Here is a 26348-nt window from a genome sequence, read left to right as displayed (position 1 = left end):
TACCTGAGACACTACGACGACCTTGCCTGTCTCAGCATCCACGGCCTGCACGACGCCTGTGACGGTCCCATTGCCCACGGCGAGGCCCTGTACCAGCCCGGTGCTGCTCACCGTTGCCATGCTCTCGTCGCTGATGGAGAACAGGATGTTGGACTGAGGCTGGGGGCCGCCCTCCGAGGTGATCTGGAGTGGTGGGGAATAGCAGCGTTCATCAGTGATGCCTCCAGATCAGCTACAACAGTGGACACTCCACCAAACCCCGGGGGGCTGTGTGGGCAGCGCCCGTCCTCAGAGGGAGAGGCAGGCTGCCTGGAGCAGGGCAGAGTGGGCAGGCGGGCCAGGCCAGGACCACGCCACTCACCTGGCTGAGGGTGGGTGAAGGGACAGGGGCGACCTCTTGGCTCTTACCTGCATTGTGGCCCCGATGATAAGGGTCACCTTCCTGGGTATCAACCTGAACGGGGGAAAGACCTGGGTGTGGAGACAAGAGGGAAGGGGCCGTTGTGTCCCAAGCTCACACCTTTTATAAGGAGAAGGAGACATGATGCAAGGAATTGCTCAGCTCCAAAGGATGTCCACAGGGCCTGGGGGCCTGGTGTCAACTCTGGGGGAGCCTGCAGGGCTGCCAGCCCGGCGACATGGCCGCCCTTGGCCAAGCACCCTGACAGGGCCTCATCCCCACCCACCAGGACCTATGCTTTTCCACAGGCATGTTCTGCCTTCTGCCATCACAGGCTGTACCTGCACTCCATTTCACCACAGATGCAGAGCCCGATGAAAATAAAGGCTTTTGCTCATCTGAGACATCCCCTTGGAGCACTGGTACTCACAGTGTGGTCCCCTGGGTGGCAGCGGCAGCATCACCTGGGACCTTGTAAGAAATGCAAACCCTCCAGCCCCACCTAGGACCTACAGACTCAGAGGTGGAGTCCTGTAATCTGGGTTTAACAGGCCCTCCAGATGATTCTGATGCACGTTAAAGTTTAAGATCTTCTGCCTTTGAGATTTCCCCAACTTGAAGGGCTGGAAGGCTGCCTCTTTCCCTAAATGTCTCCAAATCTCTACTGACAAATTGCCTTAGAACAGCTCTCTGCTTCAACTCTCTCATCTTCTCAGAGGAGGAAAGATGTCTGGGGGCAGGGACAAGCCCAGGTGGGAGACCAGGGATGAGGATGCCCCAGCTCTGTAACAGGGCAAAACTCCGACGCCCTCTTCCTCACCCCATCCCATTCCCTGCCTGGCGGGAGCTTCAGAAATGCCGGTCGGGTGAGTGAGTGCCCGTCGGCCAGGAGGCTCTCTGTGTGTGAGGATTAGTCTTTGTAGGGCTGTGCTATTTATAGGCAGAGATGAATTCCTCATCACCGGGAGAAGAAAAGTGCACTTTCATCTAGAGGCACAAATCACATCACACAGTTTAAGAACATGGATTAATAGCACCTGCCAGTACCCATGTGACCGAGGCCCATGGAGTACCCAGCTGAAGCCACATGGTTTGATGCTGCGGCTGAAGAACCAATTTGGATGTGATTTCTCGGCCATCGCAGCCATGGCCTCTGGCTCCTGTCAGCCCTAATGCCACGTGGCAGCCCCAAGTCATACATGGAGACAAGGGCCAGGGACCTCAGGGCCTGCGCCGGGGACCCTCCTCATGACTAGCTGCCTGGGTTTGCACATGTCCAGTGACAGGCACCCCTGCCTCCCAGGTATCTATTCTAATGCTCGTCAGAATGGACAGCAGGGAAGTGCCTCCCTACGTGGGCCAAAATCTACTGGGAGGTCCTGCCCAGTCATTTGTTTCTGTTCCCTTCACCCTGACGGCACTTCGAAGTTTAAGGAATGTTCTGCTACTCTGTCTGCCACGTGACAACTAACTGCCCTGGTCTGAGCCACACTGTCCCCTTTGGTCACAGTCTAACTGTGCTGTCCCAGATCCCTGGGACTGGTAAAAGCTGCCCTTTGAGCAAGGACACTGACAGGCATAGATTTTAACATGGCCTCTCCAAGGTAGCTTCCTGGACTGTCCCTAAAATTCCCAGCCTATCACAGTAAAAGCATGACCCCGATCCCCACCCCCGCCAAGCACATGCAGGCACATCGTGTGAAAAGGAGCCGTTTTACTTCTATCTGCTGTGGGGCCGAGTTGATTCTTTGTCCGGCTTTGTCGGTCACAGCTGCAGTCAGGCTGGTCTGGCCAATGGCCACACCGTGGACCAGGAACGTGGCAGTGTAGTGGTCGAGGGCTTCGTCGAGGGCCCTGGAACAAAGGGAAGGGCTAGGCTTCTCACCCCAGGCAGACCAGTTGGAGAGGCTGAAGTTGGGGTCACGCAGCTCCCTGAGACCCCCAGTCCTGACCCCCAGGAGGACTCACACCAACGTGACAATCTGGGAGGCTGCTCGGAGCTTCAAGTCCATAAAAGTGAAGTACTTGGCCAGGAATGGCTTCTTGTAAAAGTCCAGCACACGGACATAGGCCTTGACCATCTTCCCAATCTCCACCTACAATGTGGTGGATACAGACGCAGGGGTAGCCTTTGAATGACCAATTTCATCACCTGTGATGTCCAACAACTTTCTAACAAAGCAACACTGACCTCAAACCCATGGGACCTGGGAATTGGGGATGAGTCACCCGCAATCAACAAATGAAAACTAAGTGTTTATCGTATACAAGCGCCTTGGGGATACTTAGATGCAGAAATCCCATTCCCTGCTCTCAAAGGGCTAACCATCTAGCTAGGGAGATAAGACACAGCTGAGAACAGCAACAGGCATACAGTAGGAGCTCAATAAATGCTCACTGACCAAACAGCTGCTTAGGAATTCCGCTTTTCACTGCAAACCACTCTATCTGCTCAGGAAAATAGGAACTTGAGGGCAACCCTCTGCAAGCCTAGCTTCAATTACTGTAGATATTTGAAGTAATAGAAATTCCCTGTTTTACATGAAAGAAAAAGCTAGAGCTGTTATTTATTCATTCTGCAAAAGTACTTGGCATGAGTGTGTTTTACCCATGTGCTACTGAAATTCCCAAGAAGCCAAAACCAATTCTGGGGAGAGAACTCATGTTCAGCCCAGGTCTGTGCCTGGCTGCTCTGTACCCACAGCAGCTTGAGGACCTGAATCCCCACCTCAAGGCTAATTCAGTGACAGCTCTGAGCAGGATTTACAGCCACGCTTTATGCATGTCACCGCGATGAGGAAGTATCACACCAGAGGTGACTCTGCATCCCCCACATGGAGTGGTGAAGGTAAAAGACAGCCCTGCATGCTCACAGCTCCTCAGAAGAGGGTAGAGGGACACAAAACCTGGGAAAAAAGCAGAACAGCTCCCATCTCCTTCCCAAGGGGGCTGAGGAGCACATCTACCACAGTCACACAGTCTTCCTGGTTTTGGCAAATCAGCTGAGAGGGCCCATCTCGGAGCTCATACTAACCTTGTCAACCACCCGGACGTACAGTTCCTGGATGTCCGAGATGGAAATTTCAGCCTTGGCCGGGGCAGGGAAGGCCAGACACAGGTCGTGGATCATGACGGTGAGTGTGCCCGGGAGCAGAGGGTGCACCTGGAACACCAGAGGGGACTTGGTTAGGTGGTGGGGGGATGGGGGAGCATCTCTGAGTTCATCTCTGCTCCCAGGGTCTGCTAACCCCATCAGCATCATGGGACACCAAGTCTCAGGGATCTTGGGCCAAGGTTTGGAAGTAGAGGACAAGGAAAATCCTAACCGAGCATTGCCTTGCCCACCTCACTTCACAAGCCCCATTCCCAGCAAGGGGATGGGCTTGGAAGGTAAAATGTTAGTGCTGGGATGCGACACAGAGAGCATTTATTTTAACATTGTACATCTTACAAAGGGAAAGGAATGGGCAGACGGCAGCCTTGGCACACAGCAACTTGGAGGCTAAGTGAGAATCCAAACCCAGGTTTCCATATGTCCTATCCCAGCCACCTTCCCCCACAACTCAGTAATAGGAGAGCACAGCACTGGATCACCCAATGTGAAACAGCAAGTCAGGTTGCACAGCATCTTGCTTTCCAAAGGATCTGTCTTAGAAGTCCCAACCTGAACTCACAGACTCATACAACCTGAGTTCCAACCTTAGAGGCCACTCAAGTGTAAGCCCTTGGAGTCTCACTCATCTCTACAACCCAGCTTTGTTTGAAGTAGAGCCCTCTAAGTGTTCCGAGTGAATGAACACATCTGAGCTAGTGTGTTCCAGTCTTTTCACTGCCAAAGATCTCTTTTTTAATCCTCTTTCTCCTTCCACCCCCGCCAGGGATCCCACCTTTAAAAGAATCTCTCCCCTAACAAAATGCATCATGACCACTCTCTCAGGCTGCAGATGTAGGCATTCACACATTAAACATTTATCTACTTAAGATGGATTTGCGGCAGCTTGCGTACTGCTTAGGCATGTATTTCAAATGGGTGGACATGAAGCTGGGACAGGCAAGGACAAGTCACAGAACTAGTGAGTAAGTCTGGCAGGGTGCCCCACACCTCTATCTGGACCTGGCTCTATTGCTTTCTGTTTGTGGTCTTATAATCATGCTTTGTTTTGGGGGGAAGGATAATGTGTACAGCAAGCAGCTCAGTGTTTCAAAAGCCAGGATTTGCAACTGACTCACAAATGTCGAGAACTCATAAAAAAACATTAGGCTTCTGACTCTGAGGAGACAACCAAGTAGGATCCCATCACGCTCAGGTGGAAACCCTTCAATGGATGCCTCTGCTCTGAGAATGCAGTCCAAGTCCTCAACATGCCCTCCTACAAAGCCCAGCATGATCTGACTCCTGCCTAACACTCTAGTTTCACTACAGTCCACACTCCCTACTGCCCCAAGCTCCAGCCACGCTGGCCTTCTCTTGGTTCTTTAAGGCCAGCTAACTCCTCCTCCCTTAGGGCCTTACAGTCTGCCTTAAAAATCTGGGACTCCTCTTCCCCCACCTTTACCTGGCTGGCTCCAACTCACCCTTCAAACCTCAGCTTAAGTGTCTTTCCTCAAGAAAGTCTACCCTTATCCCAGACGGGTCGGGTTCCTTTGACACTCTTGCCCACTTCTCCTGGCGGCAGCCATCACCACTGTAATTAAATCTCGATGCAGATGGGTGCCGAGTGTCTTCCCTCCCTTCAGGCTGTCAGGAAGCCTCCCACATCCTCAGGATTGAGCCTAGGGTCTGCCACATAGTAATCAGCTGCCTTTGAATCAATTCCAACTCACGCAGCCCCTTGTGTCAGAGTAGAACTGTGCCTCATAGGGTTTTCAATGGCTGAATTTTTAGAAGTAGACAGCCAGGGCTTTCTTCCGAAGCACCTCTGGGTGGACCTGAACCTCCAACCTTTTATTAGTAGCTGAGTACGTTAACCATTTGCCCCACCCAGGGGGTCCTATAGCCCCCAGTAAACATGTCCTGATTAGATAAGTGAACCAGGGCCACCGCTCTGAGTAAATGGATAAATGCCAAGAAACCTGGTGCTTCAGCATGTCTGGCTTTACAGAAAGTAACACTAATTTCATCACGACTTAGAAATTCTGAAATACTAGGCCTGCAAATCCTAAGTACCTGATCTATTTGGACAGTGCTGATTCTGGTCCACCCCTTCAATGTACAGATGGGGAAAGTCAGGCTCAGATGGGATGGGAACCCGCCCTGGGTTACACAGCAGTGAAGGGGCAGAGCTGGGAAGGAGTCCAGGTATCCTAGCTCCTGGTTTACAGTGCCTTCCACCATGCTCTGCCACTTCCCTCGGGGAGGGCTTGATGCCTCCAGCAATCAGAATGAACCCATCGGCTGTCGGGGAGAAGAGGGGCCGGTAGGAAGAGGCCAAGGCCATGGATGGTTGGGGGTGCAGGTGTTGGTGGGTAGCAGCTGGACCAAGCTGCAAGCTCTGCCAGGATAATTGAGCTCCAGGGCACACCCACTCAGATGAAGTGGCCCAGGTTATCTCACACAGCGATTTAAAGCAAATTAATAAAGACCCCGGAGCAGAAATCATGCTCATGCTCCAAAATGATGGCTGTGTAATTCGAGCCGTCACCACGACAGCCTGCTATTAAACATGGGCCCAGGAGCAGGGTCTGGGAGCCACCAGATCTCCGACTCTGCTGAGGACAATTTGCCCTGGCTTATTACATTCCCAAAGAAAACTCATTTAAAAATTGCAGAGAGAAATGAAGGCTCTCTTTGAGAACATAATTTGAGGCTCCAATTTGATACTCTAGCGAAAGTTGCTGCTGTCAGAGCTGGCAAGTCCTTCACAATGCGAAGAAATCACATGTTGCACCTACTGCCGTCAGACCCACGCAGGAGAAGGAAGGGAAGGCTTTCTTTTTTCTCTTCTTCAAAACGACCATTTTGCACATTTTAAACGATGACACAAAATGGCTATGGGGAAATCAATTCCTCTCCCACTTGATGTCCTTGATCTCCTTGATTTCTGGATGCCAGAAGCAGCGGTGGCACCAGGCCACCATCTACAGAGAGCCTCTATGGCCTGGTCTGCCCCATATGATTATATGTCAGTTGTTGTCAAGGTGACTCTGACTCACTGTGACTCCGACTCACTGTGACTCCATGTGTTTCAGAGCAGAACTGTGCTCCATAAAGTTGCCAACGGCTGATTTTTTGGAAGTAGATCACCAGGCTTTTCTCCTGAGGTGCCTCTGGGTGGACTCGAATCTCCAACCTTTCAGTTAGCAGCCAAGCGTGTTAACCGTTTGCACCACCCAGGGACTCCATATGTTTACATATCCCAATCCTTCAATCCCCACAGCAACGTTTCAGGAAGAGCTCATTATGGCCGACCTGGAGGTAAAGGAACTGTGCTTGGGGAGGGGAGGGGGGGTTGCCAGCCAGCCAGTGGCAGGGTGGGGATTTGCACCCACTCCTAACCTAGAGGCTGCAAGCGTCTATCACACCATCTTCGTTCCCAAAGGGTCTGGGGCTCGCTTGCTTCTTTACCAACATAGAGGAGAACATTTGGGAAGGAAAGGAGGTGGAGGATCGGCGCCCAGAATGTATTCTAATTTCTATGTGTTGAAGGTGCCACCTGAGAATTTCAGGGGATGCCGGGCCGAAGGGAAAGTCTTGTCATCTGCTCAGAGATGATGAATGCATTACTGCTCCTCATTAAGACACTGTGAGTTGGGTCCCAGGCAGATCTCCCGCTGCACACTGAGATCGTGACACCCCTTTGCACCCGCCGGGCCTGAGAGCCCACCCAACTTAGCTCAGCGTCCCACTTCCCAGGGCCCATCACACTCCAGATTTGTCCCTCAGTAGGTGCAATCTGCAGAAGAGCAAGGATCCCACAAAGATTTCCAAATGCCACCGGAGCCATCAGCCTCCAGGGCCTGCAGCCTGCCTGCGTGGTGGCCAGGCCTTGCCAGGAGAGAGTGGAGTCCGTGGCCCTGATAAGGAGCCCATGGCGGTCAGTTGAGGGTGACGCTGAGCCCACATGAGTCCCAGGCACTGAGGAGGGTTCTGGCTGGGGATGGTGTGCCATGGTTCATATCCTGCAACTGCCTCCTACTAACCGCCTCCTCTCTGGGAGATGCGGGCCTTTCCCATTACTCTGCCTCCTCTTGTGTGAAATTACACCATTACAGACCTCCAGAGGCGGAACTAAGGCATGGCAGGTAGGGCGCGTGCCCTGGGCGCCGCACGAGGAGGCAGCTAACGAGCAGTTTCTATTGGCCATTGCTGTTTCCATCGCCAGCTGGGAGATCATTCAGCAATTTAAAACTAACTGCCATAGGCATCACTTTCCGTAAGACAGACCCCTGCAGACTACGCTTCCTTGGACAGAGGAATCTGAGATACAGCCACAGTTCCCGAGAGCAGGGCCTGTGGCTGGCTTAAATCTCCAGTGCTACAACATAGCCAGAGTCAACAGGTGCTCAGTCTTTGCTAAGTGAGTGAGTTGATGAAGGGTGGGAGGTGCTCAGCGCACAGTAGGCCCCTTCCCCTGCTCTGATAGCTATATGGGTGCCATTTGAGGACTTATTTTGAAATGTAAAGAATTATTGAGAAGAAAGAAAACCCAAGTTTAAATCAGGTAAGAACTCCAATTTGCAAGCCAGCCAAAAGCAAAATAAAGGCCTCTCACAAAAGAGTTCTGGGGGCTGTGTGAGCAGACTTAATCACAGCCCGGAGCAGTCCTCGGCGCATTGTGTGGGCATAATAACCTGCACAGCAGCCCTGTTGTGCGAGCACCACGGTTCCTTCCAGAGACAGGCGGAAGCCGAAACACACCCATGAGCCATGCTTGCATCCCAAGTGTGTATCAATAGGAGAGAAAGACACATTTTCTATGAGCTAACTGAAGAACTGTTGTGGGCTTTCTTGTCTCTGTGATTAAGGGAAATGAGAATGCTGCTAATTAGCAGCTGGAAAATGCCAAAGAAATGTGTAAACGCCCTTCAGAAACAATCATCTGAAAAAGCTGCTAGGACCTTTCACAGATTATCAACACTCCATGAAAAATTCTCCCTGCCGGTTGTAGGAGAGGTAAAAGAAACCAGAACCCAATTTCCACTTGCCGCTGCAATGGACTTTGGCACAGGCCCGAAATGAGGGGGAACAGAGACCGCAGTGGTCAAGGTGCCTCCCCAGAGCCTTCCAGGGCAAAGGCAATTCTCGTGGGGCTGGCCATGCCTGCCAGGGGGCACTCTACCCCACTCAGTAACAGCCCAAGGAGAAGGTGAAAAGTGGTCAGGCCAGAGGCTGGTCTACAATCTAGAGAGCGGACTGCTGTAGTTCTACCTGACCACTCTTATTCGTAAAATGGAGACATCGATACTCATCTTGACTCAAGAATCCTAGAATCTACTGCTGACAGGAACTGCACACAGGCAATCCTAGATTGCAGTGCTTTAGGATTGAACAGGCGGCTTATAGGCCTCCTGGGGAAGCTCCACACTGATGCTTGAATTCCGTCTTGAGTATTGAGACAAGTTTCCTAGCTTCTGCTTGAATGCTTCCAGTGACAGGGTGCTCACTACCTATCCAAAAAAACAGAAACCAAAACCAAACCCATTGCCATCCAGTCAATTCCAACTAATAGCAACCCCACAGGACACAACAGAACTGCCCCACAGGGTTTCCAAGGAGTGGCTGGTGGATTCAAACTGCCAACCCTTTTTTGGTTAGCACCTGAGCTCTTAACCACTGCGCCACCAGGGCTCACTACCTAAAAACCAAAAACCCCTTGCCATCGAATTGATTCTGACTCATAGCGACCCTATAGGACAGAGGATTCTACCACTAACTCTTGGGACTTCTTGTTCTTCGATGAAAGACCTCTCTCTGGCCACAGGTCTGCCCTCAGGGCTTATACAAAGTGACAGGTGCAAGGTAAGATACACGTGGAAGGGTTCCCAAGTATTGTTGGCACTGTACACATTTTTCCTAACTTGAAACTTCCCTCTTCTTGATAATAGAGGAGTTATTTTTAATCTCTAGAAGTAAAGAAAAACAAGCTATATGTCAAGCACTCAGAATTATTTATGGTTTGAGGTTTTCCTTTTAATGTGAAGGATCTGACAGTCAACACTCACTTCCTTGGTAGGAGAAACAGCTGGGGAATTATTCTTCCTCTTATAAAGGAATAAAAATGCTTGAGGGAGAGCTTCCTTTGGTCTGAGGCTTCTAGCAACCCTAAGCTCCCTCTAACAACGCATACTTGTTCCCAGATGCTAAGGGGATGTTTCTTCTCGCTCTGATTTACAGCGATAGCTCGAAGAGGCCCTGCCTCTGAGACGACACTCGGAGAAGAATGGGCATGTCGTGACCTCCTCACGCTTCACTGAGGGACTGTGCACTGTGAGAAAGTATGCCCTCAATGCCACAGCCAAAGACCAAGGTCAAAAACTGGGGGCCTGGTTGCAGGCTGAATGCAAAAGCACTAACCTGATAGCTAAAACTTTAGAAAGGGGGTGCTTCACACAAAAACAGATTTCTAGTTTCTCTTGAAAAATCAAGAAGGTCTTGCTTCATGAGGCCCGCACCCCTATACATCAAAAACCAGTCAGAGGTTCCATCTCCAGCCTGACAGCGTGAGGAGCTCCTCAGAACCTCTCCTCAGTGAAACTGCTGAGAATTATAAAAAGAAAAAAAATCACCATTAAATCACTGGAAATCTACCAGAACTTGGTAAGAATTGTTAAGTCTGTGGTATGCGAAATACGGACTCTGCGCCACCCCACCACCCCAAGCCCCAGCTAAACTCCACTCCAGATTGGTACATCCAGAACACAGGGCTCCCTCTTCCCAGCTCCCAGTCAGAGGGCTTTCTTCCTGGGACATCAGCATTTCTCATCCTGCCCTCTACCTGTCACTGAGGGTAAGTACCACAGAGTATGGCCGAGAAGTGGCAGCTCCCTTTTTCTGTCCTCACTCATGGGACAAAAGGTGGCTTCCTTTCCCTTGTGAGCACATTGCTGATGAGAATACCAGGGCTCCAAGTGCCCTTGCCCCAGCTTGTAGGGTGGGGGTACATATTGAGAGAGGCAAAAGAGAAGGCCTGGGGCTGCTGATCCCCCTTATCCACCAAGCACTCAGCTCCTAAAGCACAGGTGTCAGTCAGAGAGAAGCCTGCCACTGTCCCCATTCCCAGCACCTGAGCCTTGGCTCAGAGATTTTTCCCATGGGGAGAAGCCGGCCATAGAAGAGAGAGCTCCTAATCCTTCACCAAAGCAATGGACTTCATTCACAAGACAGTGTGGAGAAGTTCAGTCCTAAGAGCTCTCTGAAATATAGTAGAGGTTGCAGTGAAAGGCAACTGGGAGAACACTGACAAATTCATTGGAGATACAGGCTAAACTATAGGCCACTAGTTTGCCAGAGAGAAATGGGGAAACAGACGGCTGGAACGAGTCCTCCTAGGGTCAGAACAAAACTCAAATACTGACCTCAGGCACTGGCTACCCCTTTAAAGAATCCCAAATTTGACTGGATTAGTCTGTGAAGCAATTTTTGCCCCAGGGCATTTGTGAAAACAATACAGCAATCAGCCAGCATTAGTGGAGCTTAACAGCTGGGTGTGGTCAGGGAAAGAGCCAGTCAAAGAGAGCCCTGACAAAGCCAGTGTAATCCAGGGTGACTGTGCGTATCAAGGCTCCACCCCTTGAGGAGCAACATCAGAGGCTTCACACTGGGGAGTGGAGGAGGCTTAACTAAAATTACCCAGCCAGTCACTAAAGAAGTAAACCAGCAAATAATAATAAGTCCCCAGAGGGAGAGTACTAGTATCCAGAGTTGCTACAATGTATCATCTAAAATGTCAAGTTTTCAACACAAAATCACAAGACATGTAAATAAACAAGAAAGTATAACCCACATACCAGAAAAAAATCAGGTAACAGAAACTACCTGTGAGAGCAACCAGATCTCAGATTTAATAGACAAAACCATTATAAATATGTTCAAAGAATTTTTAAAAAAGATGATTAAAGTAAAGGAAGCATACTATAAAGCTACAGTAATCAAAACAGTCTAGTATTGGTACAAGGACAAATGTAGAGATGAATGGAATAGAAAGTTCAAAAATGGTCAATTGATTTTTGACGAGGCTGCTAAGTCCATTCAATGGAGAAAGCACCGTCTCTTCAATAAATGGTGCTGGGACAACGGGATCTCCATATAGAAAAGAATAAAGTTGGACCTATACCTCACATGATATATGAAAATTAACTCAAAATGGGTCAGTGACCTAAATATAATAACTAAAACCACAAAACTCTTAGATAAAACACAGGGATAAAACTTCGGGACCTAGTTTTTTTTTACAATAGATTCTTAGATAAGACACCAAATGCACAAGCAACAAAAGAAAAAAATAAATTAATTGGACTTCATCAAAATTAAAAACTTTTGTGCATCAAAGGACTTTACCAGGAAAGTGAAGAGACAATTTATGGAATGGGAGAAAATATTTGGTAACTATGTATTTAGTAAGGGTTGAATATCCAGTATATACAGTTGGCCCTCTATTATCTGCAGGTTTCAGGTCTGCAGATTCAACCAACTGCAGATCGAAAATATTCAGAAAAAAAGTTTCAAACAGCAAAACTTGAATTTGCCACACATCAAGCACTATGCTGAATTCACAAGAATGAAATAATGTGTAGGCATCCCCTACTGTAGCCTCCACCACTTCACAGATTCTCAATCTCTTTCTAGCGCTCCTTGTTTTGAGCATTGTTCCCCTCACATCTCGTTCATTCACTACTTGTATTGTGTGTACCCTTTGTTTACCTAAATATAGTAACAACTCTTTACATAGCATTTACATTGTATTAGGTATTATAAGTAATCTAGAAATGATTTAAAGTATATGGGAGGATGTGCATAGGTTATATGCAAATACTATGCCATTTTATATAAGGGACTTCAACGCAGATTTTGGTATTTACGGGGGTCCTGGAACCAATCCCCCATGGATACCAAGGGATGACTATATAAAGAATTCCTACAACTCAACAACAAAAAGACAAACAACCCAATTAAAAAATGGGCAAATTATTAAACAGACATTTCTCCAAAGAAGATATACAAATGGCCAATAAGTACTTGAAACAACATTATTAGTCATTAGTGAAATGAAAATCAAAATCACAATGTGATACTACTTCACACACCAATGATCTATTATGGATGCAAAAATCCTTAAAAAAAAAAAAGCTAGCAAACCAAATCCAGCAACATAAAAAAAGAATGATACACTAAGACCAAGTGTTACTTATCAAAGGAAGGCAAGGCTAGTTTAACACCCAGAAACCAACTAACACAATACACCATAGTAGTAGAACAAACAACAAAACCACGTGATTATCTCAATAGATACAGTTAACATCATACTTTATGGTGAAAGACTGTACGCTTTTCCCAGAAGATTAGGGAGAAGACTAGGATGTCCTTTCTCACCACTCCTATCCAACACTGTACTAGAGGTTCAAGTAAGGACAAGCGTTCAAGAAAAAGAAATAAAAGGCAACCAGATTAGAAAGGAAGAAGTAAAACTATCTCCATTTGCAGATGACATGGTCTCATATACATAAAAAATCCTAAGAAATCCACATAAAAACTATTAGCACTAATATGGAAGATCCGCAAGGTTGTAAGATACAAGGTCAATATACAAAAATCAATTGTATTTATATACACTGGCAATGAAGAATCCAAAAATGAAGTTAAGAAAAAAAAATCTCATTTACAATAGCATCAAAAAGAATGAAATATTTAGGAATAAATTTAAAAAAAGAATCGCAATACTTATACTCTGAAAATTACAAAGTATTATCGAGTGTAATGAAAGAATATCTAACAAATGGAAAATATGCTATGTTTATGGATCACAAGACTTAATATTGTTAAAATGGCAATGTTGTTGTTAGCTGCAATCGAGTTGCTCCCGACTCATGGCAACTCCATGTGTGTACATGTGCTCCATAGGGTTTTCAAGGCTGTGATCTTTCAGAAGCAGATCACCAGGTCTGTCTTCTGAAGGGCCTATCGGTTAGTAGTCATGTGCCTAACCCTTTGGGCCACCTACACCTGTTGCTGTCAAGCCGATTCTGACTTATAGTGACCCTATAGGACAGAGCAGAACTACCCCCATAGAATTTCCAAGGAGTGGCTGGTGGATTTGAACTGCCAACCTTTTGGTTAGCAGCCTGGGCTCTTAATCACTGTGCCACCAGGGCTCAACCTAGGGACTCCTAAAATGGCAATACTACCCAATTCATCTACAGGTTCAATGCAATCCCTATCAGAATTCCAGATGGCTTTTTTTAGAAATTGATAAATCGATCCCAGAATTCATGTGGAATTGCAAGGGACCCAGGTTAGCCGAAATAATCTTGGGGGAAAAAAAAAGAACAAAGTTGGAGGACTCATACTACCAGGTTTCAAAACACACTAAAATCTATAGTAATCAAGACAAGTGTGTTACTAGCATAAGGACAGACATAAAATCAATGAAATAGAATTGAGAATCCAAAAATAAACCCATACATCTATGGGCAACAGATTTTCAACAACGGTGAAAAGACAATTCAACGGGGGAAAGAACAGTCTTTTCAAGAAATGGTACTGGGACAATGGATACCAAAAACCAAAGTAAACCCAGTGCCGTTGAGTCGATTCTGATTCATAGCAACACAGTAGGACAGAGTAGAACTGCCCCATAGGGTTTCCAAGGCTATAATCTTTACAGAAGCAGATTGCCACATCTTTCTCCCTCAGAGCGGCTGGTGGATTTGAACCACCAACCTTTTAGTTAGCTGCCAAGCACTTTAACCACTGCACTACCAGGATTCCTGGGACAGTGGATAGTGACACACAAAAGAATGAAACAGGATCCTTACCTCACACCATATATAAAAATTATCTCAAAATGGATCAACGATCCAAATGTAAGAGCTAAAGCCATAAAACTCTTAGAATAAGACATACAAGTAAATAACATAAGGGTAAATACATATGACCTTAAGGAACCCTGGTGGTGCAAATAGTTAAGCATTCGACTGCTAACCAAAACACTGACAGTTTGAACCACCCAGCAGCTTCACAGGAGAAAGACCTGGCAATGCACTTCTGTAACAATTACAGCCAAGAAACCCCTATGGGGCAGTTGTATCTGTCATATGGGGTTGCTATGAGTCAGAATAGACTCAACGGCAGCTGACAACAACAACACGAATGACCCTGGATTTGGCAAAGGATTCGTAGATATAACACCAAAAGCATGAGCAACAAAAGAAATATGTAAGTTGGACTTCATCAGAATTAAAAACTTCTGTGTTTCAAAGGACACCATCAAGAAAATGAAGAGACAACACACAGAATAGGAGAAAATATTTTCAAATCATTTATCTGACAAGGAATTGAATCGGGATTATATAAAGAACTTTTTCAACTCGACAATTAAAAAAAACCAAATAACTCAATTAAAAATTAAGCAAAGGATCTGAATAGACAATTCTCCAAGGAAGATAACAAATGGCCAATAAGCACAGGAAAAGACACTCAACATCATTAGTTATCCACGAAGTGCAAATCAAAATCACAGTGAGATACTACTTCATACCTACCAGAATGGCTATAATCAAAAAGTCAGGATGTATAAATGTTTTTGAGGATGCAGAGAAATTGGAACCCTCATACGCTGCTGGTGGGAATGTAAAATGGTTCGGCCATTTTGGAAAAGAGTCTGGCAATTCCTCAGACAATTAGACATTGAGTTACCATATGATCCAGCAATTCCACTCCTAGGTATATACCCAAGAGAGCTGAAAACATGTTCACATAAAAACTTATACATGAATGTTTATAGCAACATTATTCTTAATAGTCAAAAGATGGAAAAAACCTAAATGGCCATCAACTGATCAATGGATAAACAAAATGTGGTATATGCATATAATGGTATATTATTCAACCATAAAAAGGAATGAAATACTGATAAATGCTACAACATGGATGAACCTTGAAAATACTATACTGAGTGAAAGAAGCCACATGCAAAAGACCACATATTATATGATTCTGTTCATTTATGAAATATCCAGAATAGACAAATATAAACACAGAAAGTCTTCATAAAGAACTACTTTAAGTGATTCCTTAGGGTGGGGGGGTGGGGTTGGGAGGTAGATGGGTGATAGCTAAAGTGTATGAGGTTTCTTTCTGAGGTGTTGAAAATGTTTTAAAATTGATTGTGGTGATGGTTGCACATAACTGTGAATACACTAAAAACCACTGAATCGTACATTTTAAATGGGTGAAATGTATAATATGTAAATTACGTCTTTGAGAGGCTGTTATAAAAACAGCAATACCAACAATAAAATCAACTAGCAGTGCCTAGCACTGCCCCTTAGACATGGCATGTGCCGTCCAGTTTGCCACAGTCCCCACCACTCCCTGTTATCCCCCATCACTGAAGCAAAGCATCAGGTGCTATTGAGCACGGCACTTTCAGGTACGTTCCTCACGCCCTGCTCACTTTACTCACTCACTTTACACCAGAGGTGGGACATTTGTTTTGGTGACCCTGTGTTAAGACAGTCAGTGGGTGCAAAAAAATCAGCAAGATGGAACTTCAGGTAGTTATGGCTGAAAAAACCCTGCACTGAGAGTGAAGGGACACGGGCTTGCTTTCTGGTTATGCCATGAACTCACTGCACAACCACAGGCAGCTCCCTGGCTTTACTTCTGAGAGGCGACTTTGGGACTATGTCACTGCAGAGGTCAGATCCAAGCTTAGCCTTCTCTAAAATCAGGGAGGTTGTTTACTGCGGTTGTTTAACTCATGAGGGCACATCGGCATGAATAAGGCAACGTCCAAAGCCAAGGTGGGGCTCAGCCTGGAGGGGGCCCGCGGTCAGAGTGAGGTCTCTCGGTGCTCACTCGCTGCTCCATCTAAATCTCTTCCTCACGCCAAGTACTCAATCACACCAGGCCTCTGAAAAGTCTACAGAAAGCCTGGTTTGGTGCTGGAATGACTGTGGCATGCCTCAAACACTTGGTAACCACCCCTTTGACAAAGGCAAGGCAGGGCTTAGGTTCAGAGGAGTCCAGAGGCAACAGCACAGCTGACACTTCCCAACACAGCTCGGGGCCAGGGTCACAGGTGTTTTTGGCTGCCTGAATTTACAACTCATGATAGCAGTTTTACACATACAGTGGTGAGAGTCTCCTCTGAAACTGAGTTATTTTTCATGATTGCATAATAACCCATCATGCAGATTCCTGGACATTTCAGACATTGTTTTTTTTTCTTTGATATAACTATAGGACTGTTCCAAAAAAATTTTTTTAAAAATTTGGAGAAGCCAAACGCTTTACAAGAAGAAAATGGCTAAGTACAAGTGACCACAGTCACTAAAACTGATCAGCCTACACAACAACGTGGGAAAAATAATTTGGGATACAATAATTGATAAAAGAACAGAATGCTAAATCCTTCCATACCATAGCCACAGCTAAGTCAACGTTTTCAAGAATAGGGAGAGGGTCAAGAAAGAATCATGGAAAAGTAGGAAAAAGTGATACATCTTTAAAAAACAATTTTCTTTATGATGGTTGTGACACTGTTGATAAAATAATATTTTAATCTTAATTAAAAGATTGATTGAGAGGGGAGAGGGGGATTCACTCTACAGAGTAGATGCTTGTTATTTCTGGTGATGGGAAAGGTAACACCAAATGAAGGTATACAGCTTGACAAAGGTAAACCAAAATGTCACCAAAAAGTACACAAGAAAAAAGGACTGTCGGTAATTGCTATGGCATATAGAATTTTGAAACGACAGCAAAAACAACCAAAAAACACATGTGCAGGTATGCACGTATGTATGTAGGCATATATACGTATAGGTATGTATGTATGTATATATAGGTGTATGCATACATATATGCATCTATGTGACTGCATGCTGAGCGTAGCCCATTAACCACTGCACCACCCAGGAACTCCAGACAATTCTAAGACCTTGCTAATTACAGTTTAGGTTATTAAGTGCCAGCTTTTGAAATAATTACTCCATTAACCCCCGAATGGCCCACATGAGGAGTGAGAATAATCGCCTGCCCTCACCGTGGCGATGCCTCTGGCCTCCTGGTAGGTCACCCTGACGATGTCTGCGACACTGGTGTTGAGGAAGAAGTAGCCAGAGCCTTCTCTGATGTGGAGCTCCACCTGTGAGGAGGAAGATGCGGGAGGGGCTCAGGCTTGAGGTCACACGTGGCCACCCGGGCAGTGTGGGGCAGGGAAAGGCTCTACCTGGACTCCAGGGTGGTTGTAGATGGTCACTTCCTCTGGACTCACTCTCACATCTTCCACCAGAATCAGCTCAATGGAGGCCGACACGGGCACAAGAGGATCATACTGCAGAGACAAAGCCATCAGACCTAGGCAGCCAGGGCCCAGTACTGGGCCACCCTACAGGACCCCCGTGGAGACAGCAGGACTACAAGTCTCGTGTCCTGGCCTCACCTCAGGCCACTGTTATTTCCTGGACACCAATCCCAATAAAGTCATCGTGCTTCTGAGCCCAATTAAACCAGCACTTCCTCTTGGAGGCGTCCCTGGATCCCACCAAGGCTGAGTGAGCGACTGCCTCCTCCACGCTCACCAGAGGTTATCATGCTGTGAGGCCCCACGCATTGTGCTAGGGATGAAGAGTGATTCTCACACCTGTCCTGGTGACAGCTGATTTTAATGTGTCAACTTGGCTAGGCTACGCTGCCAGTGGTTTGGCCAGACACTGTGCTAGTTGCCGTTGTGGAGTACCAACGGTAGGGCAAGGAGGCGGCCCAGTGAGGAAGGCCATATGTGCACATAGCTGGGTGCAACAGTGTGTGGGTGGTGGTGGGGGTGGTTTCCGCGTCATGAGGGCGGGAAGCACAAGGAACTCAGAGGTCTTCGGCAGAAGCAGCTCCTCTGTCCCAGGGCTCAGGGAATGCTCCCCAGAGAAGCCAATATTTTAGCTGGGACTAAAAACGTCAAGGGGTTACCAGTGGAGAAAAGTTACAAGAGGGCAGGGGATAGCATTCCAGGTGAAGGGAACATCATGTTCAAAGGCTTGGCAGCGTGAAGTCCTGGCACACTGGGTGGGGTCTGTGAGGCGGGGTGTGGGGGCAGAGATGGGTAGGCAAGCCTTGGCTGAGAATGAGGACACGTTCATCCTGAAGGTCCTGAGGGCCACCAAAGGTGTGGGCTAAAGCCGAGAGGTGCCAGATAGGTTTGTGCCATGGATCACTCCCAAAGTATGAGTGGAAGGAACATAGTGTAGGGGCACCCAGAAGCCTGGGAGGAGGCCCTAAATTCAAGTGAGCCCACGCCCCACTCACACTCAGAGCTCCCCCCAGTGAGAGGTAGAGGGTAGGAGCACAGTGATGAACGGAGGGCTGTGGGCCAGTGAGGAGGCTCAGGACCCTTGGATACGGGGCAGAATTTGAGCAGAAGCAAGACGACACCCCCCACCGGTGGGCCCAGGAGATACCGGTTGCTTCACTCTGGCTGCGCTGAGGTGAGACTGCTGATAGCCTGTTGCGGTGGCAGAGATAGCTGTAGTTCCCGAAGCCTCATGCACCGAGATGGCCTGCAAACCTGAGTCCAGGTGGAGAAACTGGTGCTTGATTTCTGCCTCAATGCTGCCTTTGAAGCAGCCCTTCCCTCCTTCACAGTTCTAAGAATAGAGTTTGTTTAGACTGTCTGTACCATAATAGTTCACAGACCCTGAGCAAACCTCCAAGGAGCTTAGATGAGTGATGGACTCAACTCTGGGCTGCTCAAGGTGGCATGGCATAAAGTAGCCCAGGTATTGGAGGCAGGCAGATCTGCTCTGGAATCTGGGATTGGATACTTACCTGGTAGGTATCCCAGGCCTCAGCTCCCCCATCCCTAATAGGAATTCCAATTCCTATCTCACACCATTTACGTGCTGGATTCAATAAGAACGGTGAGCTTGTGGGACTCGCAACTTTTAGTTCTGGATAAAGGTACTGCTAAATTACTAACCACCCCCCATACACCTGGCTGACACCAGTCTGCTCAGCACGCTTTTCGTTTGCTTAGGATTCTTACTACTCTCCTTTTCCTCCTCCTTGGGCCACCCAAGCTCACCAGCCCAGCTCACCGTGCAGCTTCTTCTGGCCACTCCCATCATCCTGGGACACTAGCTGCATGGGCAGGTTGAGCTCGATGCTGGCCAGCAGTGGCCTGGTAGACTCCCACTGGATGCTCAGAGAGCTGAAGTTGTCGAATCTGCGGCCCTGTTGGTCGTAGGCGGCCAGGTCGAGCAGGGGGCTGCGGTGGTTAGACACTGGGACCTGTAGGAAGGCAAGCATCAGATGCCATGGCCGCAGCCAGTAGCAGGCATGCTTGCTCTTTTTTTAAAAATAGTATTTTATTGCTTTTTTGGTGAAGGTTTACACAGCAGTTTAGGTTCCCATTCAACAATTTCTTTACAAATTGTTCAGAGACATTGGTTACACTCTTCACAACACGTAAACATTCTCAAATTTCCATTCTGGTTGCTCTGTTTTCATTAATCTAGTTTCTCTAGCCCCTTACATTCTCATCTTTGTTTTAAAGTAATTGTTGACCCGTTGATCTCTTATAGATGATTGTTTAAAGGTGCGCAGTACTCCCAGATAATGTTCTTTGTGAGTTAACATGTTATTTAGCTAAAAGGTGACCTCAGGGGCTAGTTTTGGTTCAAGGTTTGAAGAGTATCTCGGGATAGTAGTCTCAAAGAGTCCTCCAGTCTCAACCGGTCTAACAAGTCTGTTGTTGTTTTTTTAAGGAATGTGAAGTTATATTCCACATTTTTCTCTCATTCTATCAGGGTCCATTGATTGTAGCCCTGATCACAGGTATGCCTGCTCTTGACCATGCAGTACACCCTGAGCCGGGCCACGTGCCTCTAGGTAGGTCTTGGGGACTCATGGGGTCCTGGTGAGGGCTGAGTCACTCTAACCAGTACTATACTACTGCCCAGCCAAGGTCCCCCATGGCCCTGTCCAACCTGGCCTCACTCTGGACCAATTTTGGCCCCCAGAGGACATTTGGCAATGTCTGGAGATATTTTTTGATGGTCACAACAGGGTGGGAGGGGTGCTACTGGCATCTAGTAGGTAGAGGCCAGGGATGCTACTTAACATCTTGCAATGCACAGAGCGGCCTCACAACAGAGAATGATCCAGCGCACAGTGTCAATGGTACCAAGGTTGGGAAACCCTGCTGCAGACCTCCCCCTGCAGCCAGTTTTCCTCTCCAGCTCTCCCTCACCTCTGCAAACCCTCCCCATCCCCATGGCCCACGCACACCGAGCTCCTCCCGGAAGTCTCCCCTAGTGGTTTAGTTTGAACGCCAATTACAGCAACTAAAATTTCCCTGAGCCTTTTGGTTTGCAAAGCTCCTTTCAGAGTTGATTTCTCACCTAATCCTTAAATACCCCAGTGAGGCAGGAGTTGTTACCCCCACGTCCAAGAGGAAGGAGAACACGGCAGGGAAGGAAAGCAGCTAATGAAAGGGACTCAGCCGGAGAGTGGCAAAGCGGGTTTGGAGCCCAGGAACTCAGGTTCCAAACCCTGCCTTGCTACCTCAGACTATAAGGTCTCACAGACTCACAGGGTTCATCCCTGACCACATGGCATGGGGGCAGGGAGGATGGCAGCAGAGTGGAGAGGCTAAGTGCTCAGGCATCTGAACCCCGCAGCTTGGTACAGCTCCCCCTCTCACCCCCTGGGCAAGTCACTAACTCCCCTGAGCCTTCGTCTTCCCATCTGTCAAGTTGCAACCACACAGACCCTACCTGGTATGATTTTTTGGTTTGAATGAGAATCCGGTGACATCATCTTAAAGAGTCCGGACTATCATGAGCAAGCACTCAGGTGGAGTATGTGGCCCTCATCAGCATTGCTCACAAATATTTCCAGTTCTCCTCCCAGGCAAGGGCCCAGCAGGAAGGACTGTACTTCTCTGACCTGTGGGGTTAGTAGTGACCACTTCACTTGCTTTGGCCAGAGCAATGAGGCATGTGACTTGCACTAACTCCAAGCGGAAGCTTTAATGGTCAGATCATGATTTGTTGGGCTCACTTTCTCTCCACTGTGGCAACTGTCCACACTGAAGAAAGTGGCTGCTCCACAGTCTAAGTCTCAGAATGAAGACAACAATGGCACACTGCAGGATCTCCCAGCCATACCATGACAGACATGCAGCATGAGCTAGAAATGAACCTGAGGGCATTAAGCCTCTGAGTCAAGCCTCGGCTGTCCTGGCTGATACAGCCACCAGCCTCCCCACCTTCACCACAGAAACTCTTCCCCTAGTCTCTCTAGCTCTCCTGCCCCCAACTCTGGTGCCAAATACCCAAAGAGCACTTGATTAAAACACTGCAAATCCTAAATGCACATCTTCCTAACACCAGGTAGGCACAACCACCTGGGGAGACAAAGGCTTTTACAATTATTCTTGATGTGAGTTGGGAAGATACGACCATGGGCAGAGACCACAAGGAACATACTCTAGATGCTACACTCCTTCTTCTAGGTGCAAGCCCGGGTGGAAAACCAGTGTTCTTCCCTTCCCCTGCTACCCCAGGGAAGGGCATTAACACTGTGAAGAAGCACGCTCACAACCTTACTGGTCCTTGTGGCCATCTGAGGCGACCACCTTCTCCTCATTTTACCAATGGGGAGACTGAGGCTCAGAGACATTAGCAATTCGCACAAAATCACCCCGGTTTAGGGGAGGAGCTCGGCTGGTCTGATCTGAAGGCCCATGGCCCCCTGGCATTGTGCAGCCCTCCCCAGGGCAGGAGGCGGGCAGCGGCTCCATCAAATCCCTGGCTGATCAGTCTCCTGGCCACAGGTGTTCAGCGACAGTGAGATGAACGCGGACAGCCTGCCCCAGGAGGCTTGGGTCCAGCTGGAGTCTGATTCCACTTTGTCAGAAAACTCTCTCATCAGGTCTTATAGTTCTGCTGTCTTGCTTCACCAATAATTTATTCTGCAAACACTGCTTGGGTGGCCTCTGGATGTGGAGAGGTGTAAAATTAAAATTGAAACTGTGCCCAGGATGGATCGCAGGGATATATCTTTCTCAAGGTTCCCTAATGAGACCATAAATCGCTGGGGCCATGCCTGAGCAGTTCACGGCTCCTGACCCCGAGCACTGATGGATCACAAGGCAACTCTGCGTGCAAGGCCCATTATTTCCTGGAGAGATCTAAGACCCACGCAAACCAATTCAGAGCCATGCTCTACAGCCAGACTACATCTTTTAGTCAAGAGAGACAAAACCAAAAACCAAACCCACTGCCATCAAGTTGATTCCAACTCACAGCAACCCTACAGGACAGAGTAGAAATGCCCCATAGGATTTCCAAGGGAGCTCTGGTGGCGCAGTGGTTAAGAATTCGGCTGATAACCAAAAAGTCAGCTGGGAGAAGAGAAGCTGCTGTGGTGGCCACTGAGAAGGCTCTGAATCTGGAGCTGGACAGACTGAGGTAATGCCTTTGTGGGTCTGAGCACGTCACTTCACCTCCAAGTCACAGTCTGCAGAACCATGAAGTGGATGCAATAACCCTTGCCTTGAAGATGGTCATGGTAAGCATGGAACAAGGCACAGTTTGTTAAAGTTTCTGGCCTGCAAGGCTATTTTGATTATTGTGTAGGCAGTAGGAACACCAGAGACCCTGGTCTCACCTCAGGGCCTTTGCACTTGCTGTTCTTCCTGCCTGGGGCACCCTCACCTCAGCTCTTCTCAACCGGCATCTCCTCACCATGTGGGCCTAAATGTGTCCATGTCCTCCTCAGAGAAGCCCTTTCCTAATTCCACATCAAGTGGCCTCTTCTAGTCGTTTATCTTGTCTCTATTTTACTTCCTTCACAGCCCTTTCCAACTCTGATAGTCTTGTGTATTTGTGTACCACCTAATCTTCTTGTCAGCTCCCTGAGGCAGGTTCCTCCCCATCCTGATTACTGCTGTACTGCACTCCCAGAGTCTAGAATGGTGCCTGGCATAGAGCAGGGGATGTATAAGTATATACTGAATGAACGAGTGAGGAGAAGCCTGCTGTCTGTAGAAGGTGCTGGGGGCTAGGGCCAGCTAGAAGGGTGTTCCATATCCTGAACCTGAACAGGAGGGCCTCGGTGAAAATGCTGTCCTTTTTATGTTCAGCACCCTGGTCTCTGGGATGCTGAATGACCGAGGGATTAAGGGTGGGACTGGCCAGAAGTCCAGGGGCACCAGACCTGTGGGTTTCACTTGACATCCCTGCTGTTAGCATGACCCCTAAATGACTTTCTCTCCCTCCCCACACTCACTTTTAAAACACAGCCCCATTCCCACCCGTATCATGGAGAAAGCCGCACCGGCCACCCCTCCTTGGCCACCCACCTTGGCTCCGACCACACACACACACTGTCCACAGAAAAATGCCCACCCCCCCACCAACATCCTTGAGGTACAGAAGAAAACAACGAGGTTGTTACAAACTACTGAGTGCCAAGCACAAGGAGGCAGGAAGGTCAGTGGACTATGAAATTGGAGGGGACTCTATTTTCACCTGGTGCTGCCACGAATAGCTGTGCTTTGGTGAATCATCTCACCTCTTCCCCCCGCCACCCCCCCCAGGCATAACTTAAGTGGAACGGCCCACCGGTTGGTTGTGCAGGTTAGGAGGTAAAGGTGGCCTCAGTCTCTAGCTATTGCAGCTGAGTCCTCTTCCCCACCAAGCGGCAATCCTGCCCTGCCCCCGAGAACCTGCCTGCACTCACCACCTGCTTGTTCTGCTGCAGCAGTGGGCAGGACAGGTCCAGCTGCGGACTGGCGTAGACAGGCATGAGGGTGAGCCTGGATGGCGGGGCACAGACGAACTTCACCACAGCAGGCTCCACCGCCGGGAAAGGGTTGGTGATGCTGACCTTGTTCCCCACCGAGAGGGCAATGACCTGGGCGGAGCAAAAGATGCAGCCAGACACACCTGAGTGTGAGTGCTTGCTCCCCTTGGAGCTCAGCCATGCCACCCAAGCTCCCTCAGACTCAGTTTTCTCATCTGTGAAACGGGAGTGCTGATGATAGCTACATCCCAAGGGGGTTACAAAGATCCAACGACATCATCCGTGGTAAAGTACTTTCTCAGTGTTCAAGAGACTTTCAGGCGGAAGCCCTAAGTGCCCCCTCTAAACCTTAGCCAGAACCACTGTCTCTGCTTGTTCCGGGTAACACTTCGTGGTTTCCTAGGACCCGTCACTACAAAAATTTCAAGGCTGCAATAGTAAATTCATGAGTTTGTGGGTTTTTAAACAAGGAATCCATGCTGACTTGAAAATATTCATAAAATCAAGGTGCAGATTGAGAAGGTGTGTGCTACAGAAAGATGGGCTGAGATCCACAGGGAACAGGACAGAAAGGAGGTGATGGGGGAAGGTCCACAAGGAGGTGCTGGAGCCCCCGGCCTCCCTGCTTGCTTTCTGTCTCTCCGAGAGGAGTTTGATTTGCTGCCGCAGAGATGGAAATTAGAGATGCAAGAAAAAGGAGAGAGATTTATGCTTGCTTTTAGAGCCAAAGGAAGACAGCTAATGGACCATTCTGAGGGAGCACCTAGGCCTCCTCCAATGGCACACTTTCTGTAGAACCAAATAGGCAGGCTGGTCAAGAAGTCCCTCACCATTCCTGACAATGAGGCAGGACAAGGCAATTCCCTCACTGATCCGCAGGCTTTCCACTTTACTGAGTCTTAGTTTGCCTATCTGTGAAATGGGTACAAGAGGAACAGCTATCTCTCAGTGTTACTTTGGAGATTAAGTAAAATTTGCTGTGAGGCCAGGAGGGCACTCAGGGAATATGATTTTCCATCCCTCCCCCTCTGGACAAGCTGAGTCTGGGGTGCCTGCCCTCTCACCTGTTCGCCCAAGGCCCGACAGGTCACAAGGATCCAGTGTTGCTGGTAATTCCGGGAGGCAGGAGGTCCAAAGAGAGCCAGGATGATGCTGTCCATGTCCTCGGAGGTGACGTTCCGGAAGAACTTAGAAGGCTCGAGGACCCAGGGTCTGGGACCCCCCTCAAACAGCATTTCCTTTGAGGAGCCCAGGGTTACCAAGGCAACAGAGGAGGGATCCACAGCCTGCAGATGGAAAAGGGAGAGGACTCAGTACTGTTCTGGGAGAGGCTGGGGCAGGGACTGGGGTCCAGGCAGCCAGGTCCTCACTCCTGCAGTTGCTTTGCTCTCACAAGCTACGTCCCCTCTTTGAAACTCGGTTTCCTCATCTGCAACACTCACAGGGTTTTTGTGAAGATCCAGATGAACAAGGGATGTAACAGTGCTTTGAAGAAGAATTAAATCCTTGTTCTTTGATACACTGCTGGGGGTATAAATTGATTTTCCCTTTTTTAAAACAATCTGGTAAAAGCCTTGATAATACCTCCAATCTTTAAACCTAGGAAGTCCCCACCTGGAATCTAACCTAACAACAAAATAGGAAGAAGAAAAAAGTTTATCCACAAAGATGTTCATCACACTATTATTTATTATAGCCAATAACCAGTAGCCAACCAAGATTTACAACAAGAAGTAAACATGGTATATCTGTACCATGGAACGTTCTGCAGGTCCCTAAAGCAATATTTGCAAAGAGCTGCATGTGCAGTACGCACAACTGGGTGTGTAGTTTGATCACAACCCTACTTTCCTAAAAATACATTAAAGAATCCTAGAAAGAAATACACCAGATGACCTTGTGAAATGCAGACTGTGGTGTCTTAGGTGGCATAATTACTAGTGGTTTCTTTCTCCTTTCCTTTTACTCTGCTATGTTTTCATACTT

The 26348-nt window shown here is 48.0% G+C and overlaps 1 protein-coding gene across 1 annotated transcript in view; it reads right to left on the bottom strand.

Moving 5' to 3' along the window:
• NUP210 (nucleoporin 210) overlaps nucleotides 1–26348 on the bottom strand; it is a 109161-nt gene that overhangs the window by 29448 nt on the left and 53365 nt on the right. The window contains exons 16-26 of the mRNA XM_004368677.1: nucleotides 25427–25648; nucleotides 24300–24473; nucleotides 19649–19841; nucleotides 19013–19119; nucleotides 17791–17895; nucleotides 17605–17706; nucleotides 3435–3563; nucleotides 2369–2496; nucleotides 2119–2254; nucleotides 409–471; nucleotides 4–183 (exon numbers count right to left, since the gene is read on the bottom strand). Coding sequence (XP_004368734.1) covers nucleotides 4–183; nucleotides 409–471; nucleotides 2119–2254; nucleotides 2369–2496; nucleotides 3435–3563; nucleotides 17605–17706; nucleotides 17791–17895; nucleotides 19013–19119; nucleotides 19649–19841; nucleotides 24300–24473; nucleotides 25427–25648 — 1539 coding nt within the window. The remainder of the gene's footprint in view (nucleotides 1–3; nucleotides 184–408; nucleotides 472–2118; nucleotides 2255–2368; nucleotides 2497–3434; nucleotides 3564–17604; nucleotides 17707–17790; nucleotides 17896–19012; nucleotides 19120–19648; nucleotides 19842–24299; nucleotides 24474–25426; nucleotides 25649–26348) is intronic.

The sequence above is a fragment of the Trichechus manatus genome, unplaced genomic scaffold, assembly GCF_000243295.1.
Source record: "Trichechus manatus latirostris isolate Lorelei unplaced genomic scaffold, TriManLat1.0 scaffold00001, whole genome shotgun sequence".
Lineage (NCBI taxonomy): Eukaryota > Metazoa > Chordata > Mammalia > Sirenia > Trichechidae > Trichechus > Trichechus manatus.
The sequence above is the reverse complement of the archived record's forward strand: the minus strand, read 5'-3'. Positions and strand labels throughout refer to the sequence as shown.